Below are 13,734 nucleotides of genomic sequence, written 5' to 3' on the forward strand. Positions count from 1 at the left end.
TCCGACCGTTTGTGATGCTGCTTTACCCTTTCTGTGAGACTTTCCCATGGTCGGCAACTCCTGCCGTTGGAACTACATTACCCCGAAAACTTTGCGCTGAACGGCAGGGGCAACAATCCAATGAAAACCCCGAAAAGGGACATTTCCGGAAGGGCGAATGGCCTTGAGGCGGGGCTTCCGCCGTTTCCGTGGCGGTCATTTTAGCAGTTCTGGAGTCTTTGGCTTCGGTCTGAAGGTGCGGAACACCGGGTTGGGACTCAGGCGACGGACACAGAAGGCAAAAGAGGAGGCTTTGTCCCCGCTCTACGGAGGCGGGTCTGGGGTCGGGGACTCCGCTGCCTGAGAGGCCGGCGTGGACACTTCAGATCCCGCGACCCTCCGGTCGCTCAGCTGTCATCCCTTCACTCCGCCCGCGGAGTCCGATGGCGGCGGTCGCGCCCCGGGACCCGGCTGAGGTAAACGCGCGGTCCCGGGGCCCTCTCCGCCCAGACCCTTCAGGCCCGAGCGCGGGGCAGGCCCAGGTCCGGGTGTCCGCGCTGGGGAGGCGTTTGTGGGCGGGGCCCCCGTGTCTGAGCGCCGGCGTGAAGGGGTGCGGCCGCGGGCTGCAGGGGAGGGGCCGGCAGGTGCAGCGGCTGGAGGGGGGTGTGAACTGAAACACTCTGGAAACCCGGGGTCCATCCTGCTTCCGCAGGAGACGTTTGGGTTGAGCCGCAACCGCAGCGGCAGGCTGTGGGGTTCTGTCTCCCTTCCTAGGGCCCTGAGAGCAACGGAGAATTCCGAGGAAAAGCGAGACGTGGGTTTGAGATATTCTCCGGACTCTGTCCAGTAGAACAGATTGTAGAGGGCGAGGAGGACACTGAGGCAGAGGGAGATTGAGTCTTCTTCCAAGGACACTCAGCCGCTGAGAGCCAGCACAGAGGCTGACCAGTCAGCCCGAGGTTCCCTGGCTCTGGTGCCCGGCAGGGACACAGGGAAGGCCTGAGCCCCCTGGAGAATGGCCACGGTTCCGTCCCTCAGCCCCTCAAAGGCCCGCCTCTTCCCGCAGGTTTCCATGGTTGCAGCAGTGCTTTGGGAACCTACACAGGTAAGTGGAGGTGGACCAGGCCCTCACTGGTGCTGCCCCACATTTCGTCCAGATTTGTGGTGTCCTGCGACTCTGCACCAAGGACCCCAGAGTCTGGTGTCTCCTCTCATTTGGGCATCTTGGGAGGAGGATGGACATGGGGTAGACAGTGTGGGGATGTGGATTATGGGTCTCTGGGGGTGAGGCTGTTTGTGGTTTCATCCGTCTCTATCCTGGCAGGGAAGTGTGACCTTTGAGGACGTGGCCCTGTACTTCTCCTGGGAGGAATGGGATCTCCTAGATGAGGCTCAGAGGTGCCTGTACCACGATGTGATGCTGGAGAACTTTGCGCTCACGTCCTCACTAGGTAAGGCCCTCACACCCACCGCTGTGCCCTGGGCGAGGCTGTGCCTTTCTCCTTTCCGCAGGGGCAGCGTGGTCTCGCCTATTGAATGATGGGCACTGCTGCCTTCCCAGTTCCCTGGGTGGCTGCCGTGGTTGCCGGGGCGGGGCGAGTGCATGCCCACTCCTCTTCCTTTATTGCCCCAGTACCTGCTGCCTCAAACCTCACAGGGAAGGATTCAGCATCAGTAGTCTTGATGTTAGCCTAATGGATCGTCACCATTGAACGGTCTGGAATGTGGAAATCAGTTGACCATCTGTGCAGGAGTTTATTTCTGGAGTGTTTATTCAATCCCACTGGACCATTTTTGTCTTTATGTCAGTATCACACAGTTTTGACTACTGTAGCTTTGCAGTAAAATTTTAATGAAGAAGGATGACTCTGTCACCGTTAGCCTTTTTCAAGATTGTTCTGGCTGTTTGGTGTCCTTGAGTTTCATTCTTTTTTGTTTATTTTTTTGTTGTTGCTTATTTAAGTTTTTATTTATTTGAGACAGAGAGCTAGAGTGTGAGTGGGGAGGCAGAGAGAGAAGGAGAGAATCCCAAGAAAGCTCTGGGCTGTCAGCACAGAACCTGATGTGGGGCTCAAACTCACAAACCGTGAGATCGTGGCCTGAGCTGAAACCAAGAGTCAGAAACTTAACTGAGCCACTCAGCACCCCTCCATGTGAATTTTCCTACTACCACAAAAAAATTGGAATTTTTATAGGGATTGCATTGAATCTATAGATGGTTTTGAGCAGTATTTGACATCTTAACACTATTAAATCTTTAATCTGTAAATATGGATGTCTTCCCATTTATTAACATTTTCTTTAGTTTTTTTACCAGTGTTTTGTAGTTTCTTCTGTTCAAAATTTTCACTTCCTTGGTTAAGTTAATTTCTAAGTATGTTATTCTTTTGATACTATTATAAGTGGAATTGTTTTCTTATTATATTGTTAATTGTTAGCATATAGAAATACAACTTTTCTTTCATGTTCCATATGTATCCTAATATTTTGCTGAACTCATTAATTCTGAACATTTTTTAAATCTTTAGGCCTAGTTTTTTATGTATAATGTATTCATAAACAAAGATAATTTTACCTTTTCCTTTCCCCTTGGATGACTTTCCTCCCCCCCCCCCCCACCAATCTAGAATTTCTAGTACCATTTTGAATAATAGTAATGATTGTTGGTATCCTTTTCTTCTTCCTGATCTTGGAGGAAAAGCATTCAGTCCTTCACCATTTAGTATATTAGCCATGGGTTTTAATCTTTTGCTTCCACTATGTTCAGATAGTTTTTTTCTGTTCTGAATTTGTTGACTGTTTGGATCATGAAAGGGTATTAAAATTTTGATAGATGCTTTTTGTGCATCAGTTGAGATGAACATATAATTTTTTCCTCATTCTGTAATATGTATTATAATAATTAATTTTTGTATGTTGAACCATCCTTGCATTCTAGAAATAAATCCCAGTAGGTTGTGGTGTATAATCCTTTACTATGCTGCTGATTTCAGTTTGCTAGTATTTTGTTTTTGATTTTTTTGCATCGATGAATCAACTATGTTGGTCTGTAGTTTCCTTCTAGTGGCTTTGTCTGTTTTTGATAAAGATAGGTGTTATTTCTTCATTAAGTGGTTGGTAGAACTCACCAGTGAAGCCATCAAGTCCAGGGTTTTTCTTTGTCAGGAGGTTTTTGCTTAGTGATTCAGTCTCTTTTCTAGTACTCTTTTATAATCTATTTTATTTCTGTCAAATTGGTAATAATTTCCCCCTAGAAGTTTTTTTTTTTTTAATGTTTTATTTATTTTTGAGAGAGAGATAGAGACAGCATGAGCAGGGGAGGGTCAGAGAGAGTGGGAGACACAGAATCCAAAGATAGGCTCTAGGCTCTGAGCTAGCTGTCAGCACAGAGCCCGACACAGGGCTCGAACGCACGAACTGTGAGATCATGACCTGAGCCGAAGTTGGATGCTTAAGCAACTGAGCCACCCAAGTGCCCCCCCCCCGCCACTATAAGTTTTTATTTTACTATTTTAGGTCTTCCTTTTTTTTTTTTTTTTGCTATTCTAGGTTAGAGATTGTCAATTTTAAAGATTTTATTTATTTAGTTATTTTTTTAAAGTTTATTTACTTTGAGAGAGAGAGAGTGGGAGGGGGGTCGTAGAGAGAGGGAGAGAAAGAATCCCAAGCAGGTTTTGAGCTGTCAGCACAGAGCCCATTGTGGGGCTCAATCTCACAAACCATGAGATCAGGTTCATAAGCCAAAATCAAGAGTGGGATGCTTAACCAACTGAGATTGGTTAGCTCCCCTAAGATTTTATTTTTAAGTAATCTCTTAACCCAGAGTGGAGCTCGAACTCACAACCCTGACATCAAGCGTCACGTGCTCCACCTGAGCCAGCCAGGCACCCCAAAAGTTTGTCAATTTTGATAGCATTTTGAAAGAACCAGCTTTCAGTTTTATTGATTTTTTTCTTTAGTGTGTTTCATATCTCTATCTCACCTCTAATCTTTATTTCTTTTTTTTCTACTACCTTTGAGTTTCTTTTCTCTTTTTGTAGATCTTTAAGTTGTAAAGTTAGTCTGTTGATTTGAAGTTTAAAAAAATTTTTTTAAGTGTATTTTTTTATTTTTGAGAGAGCACGCATGCGCTAGTTGGGGAGGGGCAGAGAGAGGCAAGGAGAGAGGGAGACACAGAATCTGAAGCAGGTTCTAAGCTCTGAGCTGTCAACACAGAGCCTGATTGTGGGGCTCAAACCCATGAACTGTGAGATCATAACTGGAGCGGAAGTCAGACGCTTAACCAACTAAGCCACCCAGGTGCCCCTTTCTTCTTTTTTAATGTAAGTGTTTATAGATATAAATTTCCCCCTTAGTGCTGCTTTTGCTGCTTCACATAAGTTTTGCTAATACTGTGTTTTCATTTTCATTTGTTTCTAAGTATTTTCTGATTTCTCTTGTGACCCTTCTTTGCCCCATTGGTTGTTTAAAAATGATTTAATTTGGGGCGCCTGGGTGGCTCAGTCGGTTAAGCGTCTGACTTCGGCTCAGGTCATGACCTCACAGTTTGTGGGTTCGAGCCCTGCGTCAGTCTCTGTGCTGACAGCTAGCTCAGAGCCTGGCACATGTTTCAGATTCTGTGTCTCTCTCTCTCTCTGACCCTCCCCTGCTCACACTCTCTCTCTCATTCAGAAATAAAGAAAAAAACATTAAAAAAAATAAAAACTAATTTTAAAAAATGATTTAATTTCCATAGGTTTGTGAATTTTCCAGTTTTACTTCAGTTTTTGATTTCTAACTTTATCCCATTATGGTTGGAAAGATCCTTTGTATGAGTTCTGCCTTTCTAAATCCAGTGACACCTAATTTGTGGCTGAACATATGGTTTATCCTGGAAAATGCCCCATGTGCGATTGAGAAAAATGTATATTCTATTACTGTTGGGTAGAGCATTCTGTATATTCTGCTAGATCTAGTTGGCTTATTGTGTTGTCCAGGTCCTCTATTTCCTTACTTCTGTGTGTTTATTCTACATTATTGAGAGTGGGCATTAATGTCTCCAACTACTATGTTAGAACTCTCTGTTTCTCTCTTCAATTCTGTCAATTTTTGCTTCATAGGTTTTGATGCTCTGTAATTTAACAGAGCTCTTTAGTTGGTCATAGGTACCAACTAAATATAAATTATAGTATAAAATATAAATTATAGGAACCAACTATATATAAATTATAAATTTATAATTATTACATATTTTGTTATATTTTCTTGTGTATTGAACCTTTCATTAACACATAATGTCTTTTTTGGTCTCATAACCTTTTTTGATGTTAAATCTATTTCTGATATTAGTATAGCCACCCCTGCTCTCTTTGGATAACTCTTCACATGGAATGTGTTTTTCCAAGCTTTCAGTTTCAACTTATTTGTGCCTTTGGGTCTAAAGTGAGTGTCTTATGAACAGCATATAGTTGGATCATGTTCTTATCCTTTCTACCAATTTTGTCTTTTGTTTGCAGAGTGTAACCTATTTACATTTATAGGAATTGCTGATGAGGAGGGACCTCTGTCACTTTGTTATATGCTTTTTATATTTCTTATCTTTTTTTGTCCCTCATTTCCTGCATTACTCTCTTTTGTGTTCAGTTGATTTTTTTGTAGTGAAATGTTTTAATTTGGGCTTTTTTTGGTACTTTCTGGAACTCTCTCTCTCTCTCTTTAGTTACCCATGGGGTTATATTTAATGTGCTAAAATTATAACATATAATATGAATTTATGCCAGCTTAGCTTCAGTCATATTTTTAAATTTTTTTCTTCTATACAGCTTTGTCCCCACCTCTTGATGTCACAGAATTACACAGAATTATATGTTGTGTGTCCAAAAATTTAGACCTGTAATTATTATTTATAGAATAATCTCATAAATGTTAAGTTACAATACAATTAGCTTTTGTAATTGTTTGTATTTAACTTAACAGAGATCTTGATTTGGCCAATGGCTTTCAGTTACTGTCTAGGGTCCTTTCATTTCAATCTGAAGGACCACCTCTCGTCCTTCTAGGCTTGCGTGTCCTTGCAGGACATATCTAGTAGTAAAGAACTCCCTGGCTTTTATGTATCTGCAAGGTCTCAATTACTCTCTCATTTTTGAAGCACAGTGTTGCTGGTTATATGATTCGGGTTGACTATTTTTTTTATTTCAACACTTGAATATATCAACCCACTGTCTTCTGCCCTCCGTGGATTCTAGTAAGAAATCTGATCATCTTGGGGCGCCTGGGTGGCTTAGTCGGTTAAGCGTCCGACTTTCGCTTAGGTCATGATCTCGCGGTTCGTGGGTTCGGGCCCCGCGTCGGGCTCTGTGCTGACTGCCAGCTCGGAGCCTGGAGCCTGTTTCAGTCTGTGACTCCCTCTCTCTCTGACCCTCCCCTGCTCACGCTGTCTCTCTCTATCTCCTAGAAATAAAAAAAAAAAAAGAAAAAAAATTAAAAAAAAAAAAGAAATCTGATCATCTTACTGGAGATTCCTTGTGTGTGATAATCACTTCTATCTTGCTGCTTTCAAGCTTCTCTCTTTACCTTTGGCTTTTGACACTCTGATTATAATGAGCCCAGTGTGAGTCTTAGAGTTTATCTTGCTTGGAGTTCACTGAGCCTCTTAGATGTCAATATTTGTCTCTTCCATCAAATTTGGGAAGTTTTCAGGCATTATTTCTTCAAATATGCTCTATGTCCTTTCATTTCTCTCTTTTTCTTCTGGACTAACACATTGCATGTATCGGTCTACTCATGGCAACCCACAGGTTCTTATGTTCTGTTCACTCCTGGTCGATGCTTTTTCTTTCTTTTCCTCAGATTCATTATCTTCAAGTTCACTGGTTGTTTCTTCTGCCTACTCAGAGCTGCTTTTGTATCCCTCTAGTGACTTCTTTCATTCAGTTATTATACTTTCAGCCCCAGAATTTCTTTTTGATTATTCTTTATGTTTCCTATCTCTATTAATATTTCTGTTTTGGTCATGTAACATTTTCTTGACTTTGTCCACCTTTTTTTTTTTTTTTAAGCTCTTCGAGCATTTTTTAGACCATTGTTTTGAATTCTGTCTAATTGTGGCACCTGGGTGGCTCAGTTGGTTAAGCATCCAACTTTGACTCAGGTCATGATCTTGGGGTTCATGAGTTCAAACCCTGCATTGGGCTCTGTGCTGACAGCTCAGAGCCTGGAGCCTGCTTTGGATTCTGAGTCTCCATCTTTCTCTGTCTTTCCCCCACTGTGCATGCTCTCTCTCTCTCTCAAAAATAATGAAAACATTTTAAAAAATTAAAGTTTTTGTCTAATAAGTACACAATGTGGTCTTTCTCAAGGACAGTATCTCTTGATTTTTTTTCCCCTTTAGAATGGACTAAACTTTCCTGTTGCTTTGTGTGTCCTGTGATTTATTATTGTTGTTAAAAACTGGATGTTTGAGGGCTCCTGAGTGGCTCAGTCGGTTGAGCATCCAACATCGGCTCAGGTCATGATCTTGCAGGAAGTGGGTTTGAGCCCCTCATCAGGCTCCGTGCTCACAGCTCAGAGCCTGGAGCATGTTTTGGATTCTGTGTCTCCCTCGCTCTCTGCCCCTCCCCCACTCATGCTCTGTTTCTCTCTGTCTCAAAAATAAATAAAAAACAAAAAAAACCCCAGAAAAACCCCTGGATGTTTGGAGCTTGTTTTTAATGGTTGTAGGGTGTCTGTAGGGATATCAGTCTGAGGTATAAGCTTAAGGTCTTCTCTGTTTTTTCTAAGACTGTGACTTTCCTGGTCATGTATGATGATTTTCTATATTCCCCCATGTATGTGATTGATTTTGAACATCCTAACCCATGAATTTTTGACTCCCAAAACGGGAATAAGAGAAACATGATAAAGGGAGGGGAGTTGAGGGCATAGACGTCTGTCCTTTAAATCCTCTGTAACATCACTTTAGCCAGTGACGGAGAGGCTTTGCAACAATGGCTGCCCACCTGTCTGTCGCACTTCCAATCATTAGAAGCAGTAATCAGAACTCAGGTCTGTGATACCTGGAGGACAGGATCCTTATTGCCCACCCTGGCCCTAGCAAGCTGCTGGAGGAACATGTGTATGACTTCCTGCTCTGGGGCTCAGAGTTGGAGGAGTTGGGAAGTGGATAATTTATACAATGCTAAGAGCTGAAATTGACCAAAATTAAAGCAACTTAGCGTGTTATAAGCCTTCAGTAGACTCTAGACTTGCAAAATATTTATAGCAGATTGATTATATATCAGATTGGTTCTGTCAGTGCCTTTGTGGTCCAGGTAAAAGGACAGCTTCCTGGTGCTTACTGTCCCACCATCTTCCCTCTAGCTGGGCCTGGAGGTGCTTTTTTGTAGTATTTTTCCCGTGACCAGCTGTGTGCTGACTTGTTCCATCCAGTCCAGCATTGGCCACTGACCTATCCTATCTTTCCCTTAGGATTTGGATCCTCCAGGCCTCTTGCAGTTACTCATCCGGGGGTAGGGGAGGAGTCCTTTGTGCTTCCCAGAATGGACATAGCTCCAGTCTCCATTAGATGGGCCCAGAGAGGGCCTGACCCAGGTGAATGACAGCTGGGGAAGAGTGTGATGTCCGAGCTGTGTTCAGATGACACCAGGAACCTATCATATTTGACCTTTTTTTTTTTAAATTTTTTTAAAAATTTATTTCTAGGAGAGAGAGAGAGAGACAGCGTGAGCAGGGGAGGGTTAGAGAGAGAGGGAGTCACAGACTGAAACAGGCTCCAGGCTCTGAGCTGGCAGTCAGCACAGAGCCCGACGTGGGGCTCGAACCCACGAACCGCGAGATCATGACCTAAGCGAAAGTCGGACGCTTAAGCGACTAAGCCACCCAGGCGCCCCATTTGACTTTTGTTTTGATGCCATTGCTGGTGGCCACAACTCACTTCTATCTTCCCTTCTCCATTCTTGACACTTTGCTGACATCATTTTTTAAATGTTTTATTTTTTATTTTTTTATTTTTTTAACTGTTCATTTATTTTTTTTTTAATGTTTTATTTATTTCTGAGAGAGAGAGACAGCGTGAGCATGGGAGGGTCAGTGAGAGAGAGGGAGACACAGAATCCGAAGCAGGCTCCAGGCTCTGAGCTAGCTGTCAGCACAGAGCCCGACGCGGGGCTCAAACCCACAAACCGTAAGATCATGACCTGAGCTGAATTCGGATGCTTAACCAACTGAGCCACCCAGGCGCCCCATGTTTTGCTTATTTATTTTTTTTAATGTTTATTTCTAGGAGAGAGAGACAGCGTGAGCAGGGGAGGGTCAGAAGAGAGAGGGAGTCACAGACTGAAACAGGCCCCAGGCTCTGAGCTGGCAGTCTGCACAGAGCCCGATGCGGGGCTCGAACCCACGAACCGCGAGATCATGACCTAAGCGAAAGTCAGACGCTTAACCGACTAAGCCACCCAGGCGCCCCTGTTTTGTTTATTTTTAAGAGCGAGAGAGACAGAGCACAACTGGGGGAAGGGCAGAGAGAGAGGGAGACACAGAATCTGAGACAAGGTCCAGGCTCTGAGCTGTCAGCACAGAGCCCAACACGGGGCTCAAACTCACAAGCTGTGAGATCATGACCTGAACCCGATGTGAGACATCGGGTACCGACTGAGCCACCTAGGCGCCCCTGCTGATGTCTTTTTTTTTTTTTTTTTTTTTCTTTCTCCAGCCCATTCTTTCTAATGCCCACTTCTCTGGACGTTTTATCTATTCACACTCCTCTCTCCATAGTGCTTTCCAACAGAGTCGTATTCTAAAGTATGCACATATCTTTTAATAATTCTTGAAAACCAGTTACTTTGTTGCAGTCAGATTTTATCACATATCCCCAGCAGATGTAATCCGGCTTAAACCCACTGACAAGTAGAACAAGTTGTATAATGTGTTTCACCCCTGGCCTAACCCTTTCCTTATACACTGTGTCTAGTTAGGCCTTTCCAATTCTGTAACCTTGGGGACCCAATAGAGCAAAGCAGCTGCTTCCAAAACCTAACCCCAACTTCCTTTGCCGGAAAAGAGTTCTATGTGTTGGTCCTTTAATATGTCAGATGTACATTTGTGATGGGCTTTCCTCCTTCCTAATAATGTCAACATGTACTTCATCACCACTTCTGTGCTTTCAGGTTGTGGGAATGGAGTGGAGGATGAGGATGCACCTTCTGAAGAGAGCGTTTCTGTAGGAGTGTCACAGATCAGGACTCTCAAGGCAGATCCATCTCCCCAGAAGGCCCAGCCCTTTGAGTTGTGTGGTCCAATCTTGAGAAACATTCTGCACTTAGCTGAACACCAGGAAACTTATCCTGGGGAAAAACCATATACATGTGGGAAACAATTCTGTTTAGCTGCCAACCTTCAACAGTACCAGCGGCAGCACACTAGAGAGATTCCCTTCAGAAGTTATGTGGACAGAGCCTCGTTTATAAAGAGCTGTACAGTCCACGTGTCAGGGAAGCCCCTTACCTGTGAGGAGACAGGGAAGGACTTCTTAGCCAGCATGGGATTTCTCCAACAACAGGTTGCTCACACTGGGGAGAAGCTGAACAATGAGTGCGAGGCTGTCTTTCACAGTGGAAAAAGTCATCACAACTGTGGAGAATGCAAGAAAGCCTTCAGCTGCACAGACACACTTGCTCAGGACCAGAGAGTTCTCACTAGAGAAGGACTTTATGAGTGTGGCAAATGTGGAAAAGCCTGTACCCGAAGATGTAACCTCATCCAGCACCAGAAAGTCCACACTGGGGAAAGACCTTATGAATGCAGTGAATGTGGGAAATTCTTTACCTACTACTCCAGTTTCATTATACATCGGAGAGTTCACACTGGAGAAAGGCCCTATGAGTGCAGTGAATGTGGGAAGTCCTTTAGCCAAAGTTACAGCCTCAATAGCCATAGGAAAGTTCACACTGGAGAGAAGCCTTATGAGTGCAGGGAATGTGGAAAATCTTTCAGCCAAAGGTCCAACCTCATTCAACATCAGAGAGTTCATACTGGAGAAAGGCCTTATGAGTGCAATGAATGTGGGAAGTCCTTTAGCCAAAACTTCAGTCTCATTTACCACAGGCGAGTTCACACTGGAGAAAGGCCTCATCAGTGTGGTGAATGTGGGAAATCCTTTAGCCGAAGCTCCAGCCTCATTCACCACAGAAGACTTCACACTGGAGAAAGGCCTTATGAATGCACTAAATGTGGGAAATCTTTTAAGCAAAGTTCCAGCTTCAGTTCACATCGGAAAGTCCACACAGGAGAAAGGCCTTATGAGTGTGGGGAATGTGGAAAATCCTTTAGCCATAGCTCCAACCTCAAGAACCACTGGAGAGTTCACACCGGTGAAAGACCTATTGAGTGCAGTGAATGTGGAAAGTCCTTTAGCTGTAAATCTAACCTTGTCAAACACCTGAGAGTTCACACTGGAGAAAGGCCTTATGAGTGTGGGGAATGTGGAAAATCCTTTAGCCAAAGCTCCAGCCTCATTCAGCATCGGAGAGTTCACACTGGCAAGAGGGCTACTGAGTGCAGAGAATGTGGGAAATCCTTTAGCTCCAAATCTGACCTCATTCAACACCAGAGATTTCATAGTAGAGAAAGACCTTAGATGTACAGGGACATGTGGCTTCCATTTAAATAATTACACTGGAGGAGAGAAGTTGTGAAGAAGCCATCTAGCAAATTTAAGCCCATATGTCTAAAAATTCATAGTGGGGAGATCCAAGTATGTGGGAATCTATAAGGAGCTGTGTTACACTTTCTAGCCTGTCCAGGGCTCTTGCCAGATGTATGTCACTGCCAGTTTCTGTGGAAGAGTTTTGTCGTCTCTGCCACCCAGCAGGTTCACACAGTATGCATCAGTTACCACCACACTGTCCTCAGGGAAGCTCCCCCCTTCGCTGGAAGAAATCATGATTAATCTTAGCCCTTATAGGGCCATCATTCTCTTCTCTTGTAGAAGTTAGGGCATGGCCCTGACCCAATATTGGCCCAGTGGACCCAATCTGAGTTCTTCTGGTAACTTGCCAAGAAGGACTACATTTTCAAGGATGTGTTAGTTTTGTGTGACTTTCATCTTGGATTTTCCTATCCTCCAAGTCACCAACCTGGGAATTCCCTGCCTCATATTGCTTTGGATTATTGCATAAGCCACCTTTGACCTTGGGGTCCTATGCACTGCGTGAAGTGACTTGAAAACACCTGGGCTCTGCCAACATTAAGGAGTGAACCGCTTTCATGGGGTTCCCAGTACTTTGTGTGCCTCAGAGATGACAGTTTGATGAAAGAACATAGCTCTCTTTCCAGCTTTTGCCTAATTTATGTTTTTGCCCAAGGTCTCCTAGGAAAGACTGCAGGGCCTTGTCTTAATTTGTGGACTGGGTATCAGGATTTTTTGGGGGGCTCAGAACACTTCTGAAGAGTCAGGAAGTTGACAACCTCCAGTGTTTCTGAGAACAACATGAATTGTTTTTCTTTTTCATGGTGGATGTCCCATAATGCTCAGTAGTGTTGATGGAATTCTCTACTCTAGTCCTACAAAGGAGCCATGTGCCCTGATACCCAGAATTCACTAGGCTAATGTCGTGGTAAGAATACAGGGTCCTAGGGCAACCATAATTGGCATAGTAACACTGCAGGGGACTGAAGCAAAGTAGATGGAGCGTGCCTCTTCTAAAATTGCATCAGAATGCTCTGATGACTGAATGTGCAGCGTTAGTGTGCACAGAAATTCTCAGGACCTCCAGGTACGTGCATCTTTGCAGTTGAGGTCTTTGTCAAAGAAAATAAGCTATTGGTTTTTTGGATTCCCATAGGCTTTCTGTTACATTCACCTAAAGGCCATTTCTACACAGATAGGAAAATGGGCATACGGAGAAAAGGGATCCCTTATCCTGTTGATGTAACTCTATGACCGAGCCAGCATTCTTGTTGACTCAGGTGGAATAGATTTAACTGCTCATAAGTATTTGCTACCACTCAGGCAAGTCTGCTTTTCCAAGGTCATCAGGCAAGAGATAGAGTCAACATAGGGCTGCCAACCCTAATTTTATGAAAAAAGTGGGAGATCTGGGGGTGTTTTTTTTATAACTATTTTGTAGAACTTTATTCAGGTATAGTTGACATGCAATGTATTGCACCTATTTGAGGTGTACAGTTTAAGTTTTGACATATGCATAAGCCCACAGAACCTCATCATAATTATAATGAACATGTCCATCACCCCTAATGTTCCTCATGTCATTTTATTATCTGTCTTTCCCCTGTCCAGGCAACCACTGACTTTCCTTCGTTTGTAATAAATTAGTTTGTATTTTCTAGAATTTTCTATGAGCCATAAAATGTTTTTTTCTGGTTTCATTCACAATTTGTAATTATTTTGAGATTCTTCAGTGATGCTCATATAAGTATTTTACTCTTTTTATTGCTGCATAGTATCTTTCTATGGATATACCATTTGTTTATCCATTCATCTGTCAGGGGTCTTTTAGGTACCCTGTTTTAGCTATTGCAAATAAAGCTGCTGGAACATTTGTATGTATATATGTATTTTTCACTTCTCTTGTGTTAGTAACTCAAAGGAAAATGCCCGAGTCATAGGTTAAGTGAATGTTTAACTTATTAAGAAACTGACAGCTGGTCTAAGATGATCGTTTGCTTTTGCATACCCACCAGGAGTGCATGAGAGTCCCAGTTCTTTCACATCCTTGCCAGTATGTAGTATCGTCTTTTGGTTCAGTCTTTGAAATT

The 13,734-nt window shown here is 43.4% G+C and overlaps 1 protein-coding gene across 2 annotated transcripts; it reads left to right on the forward strand.

The window, feature by feature from the left end:
* Positions 1-233: 233 nt before the first annotated feature.
* On the forward strand, positions 234-13,525 carry LOC120221577 (zinc finger protein 211-like). Of its 2 annotated transcripts, XM_039219058.1 has the most exons (4): positions 234-455; positions 1,046-1,084; positions 1,304-1,430; positions 10,125-13,525. In XM_039219058.1, exons 1-4 carry the CDS (start codon positions 423-425, stop codon positions 11,591-11,593), a joined length of 1,668 nt encoding a protein of 555 aa, XP_039074989.1. In that variant the 5' UTR covers positions 234-422; the 3' UTR covers positions 11,594-13,525. The 2 variants fall into 2 exon arrangements, with proteins under 2 accessions (XP_039074989.1, XP_039074990.1); XM_039219059.1 differs by lacking the exon at positions 1,046-1,084.
* The last annotated feature ends 209 nt before the right edge of the window (positions 13,526-13,734 follow it).

This window comes from Hyaena hyaena, unplaced genomic scaffold (genome assembly GCF_003009895.1).
Source record: "Hyaena hyaena isolate Hyena2069 unplaced genomic scaffold, ASM300989v1 scaffold_787, whole genome shotgun sequence".
NCBI lineage: Eukaryota > Metazoa > Chordata > Mammalia > Carnivora > Hyaenidae > Hyaena > Hyaena hyaena.

Excerpts from the sequence above, each read along its gene's own strand:
- LOC120221577 (XM_039219058.1), top strand. The coding sequence starts at position 423 with ATGGCGGCGGTCGCGCCCCGGGACCCGGCTGAG. Across the intron at positions 1,085-1,303 it reads TGCTTTGGGAACCTACACAG|GGAAGTGTGACCTTTGAGGA; the intron begins GTAAGTGGAGGT and ends CTATCCTGGCAG. Across the intron at positions 1,431-10,124 it reads TGCGCTCACGTCCTCACTAG|GTTGTGGGAATGGAGTGGAG; the intron begins GTAAGGCCCTCA and ends CTGTGCTTTCAG.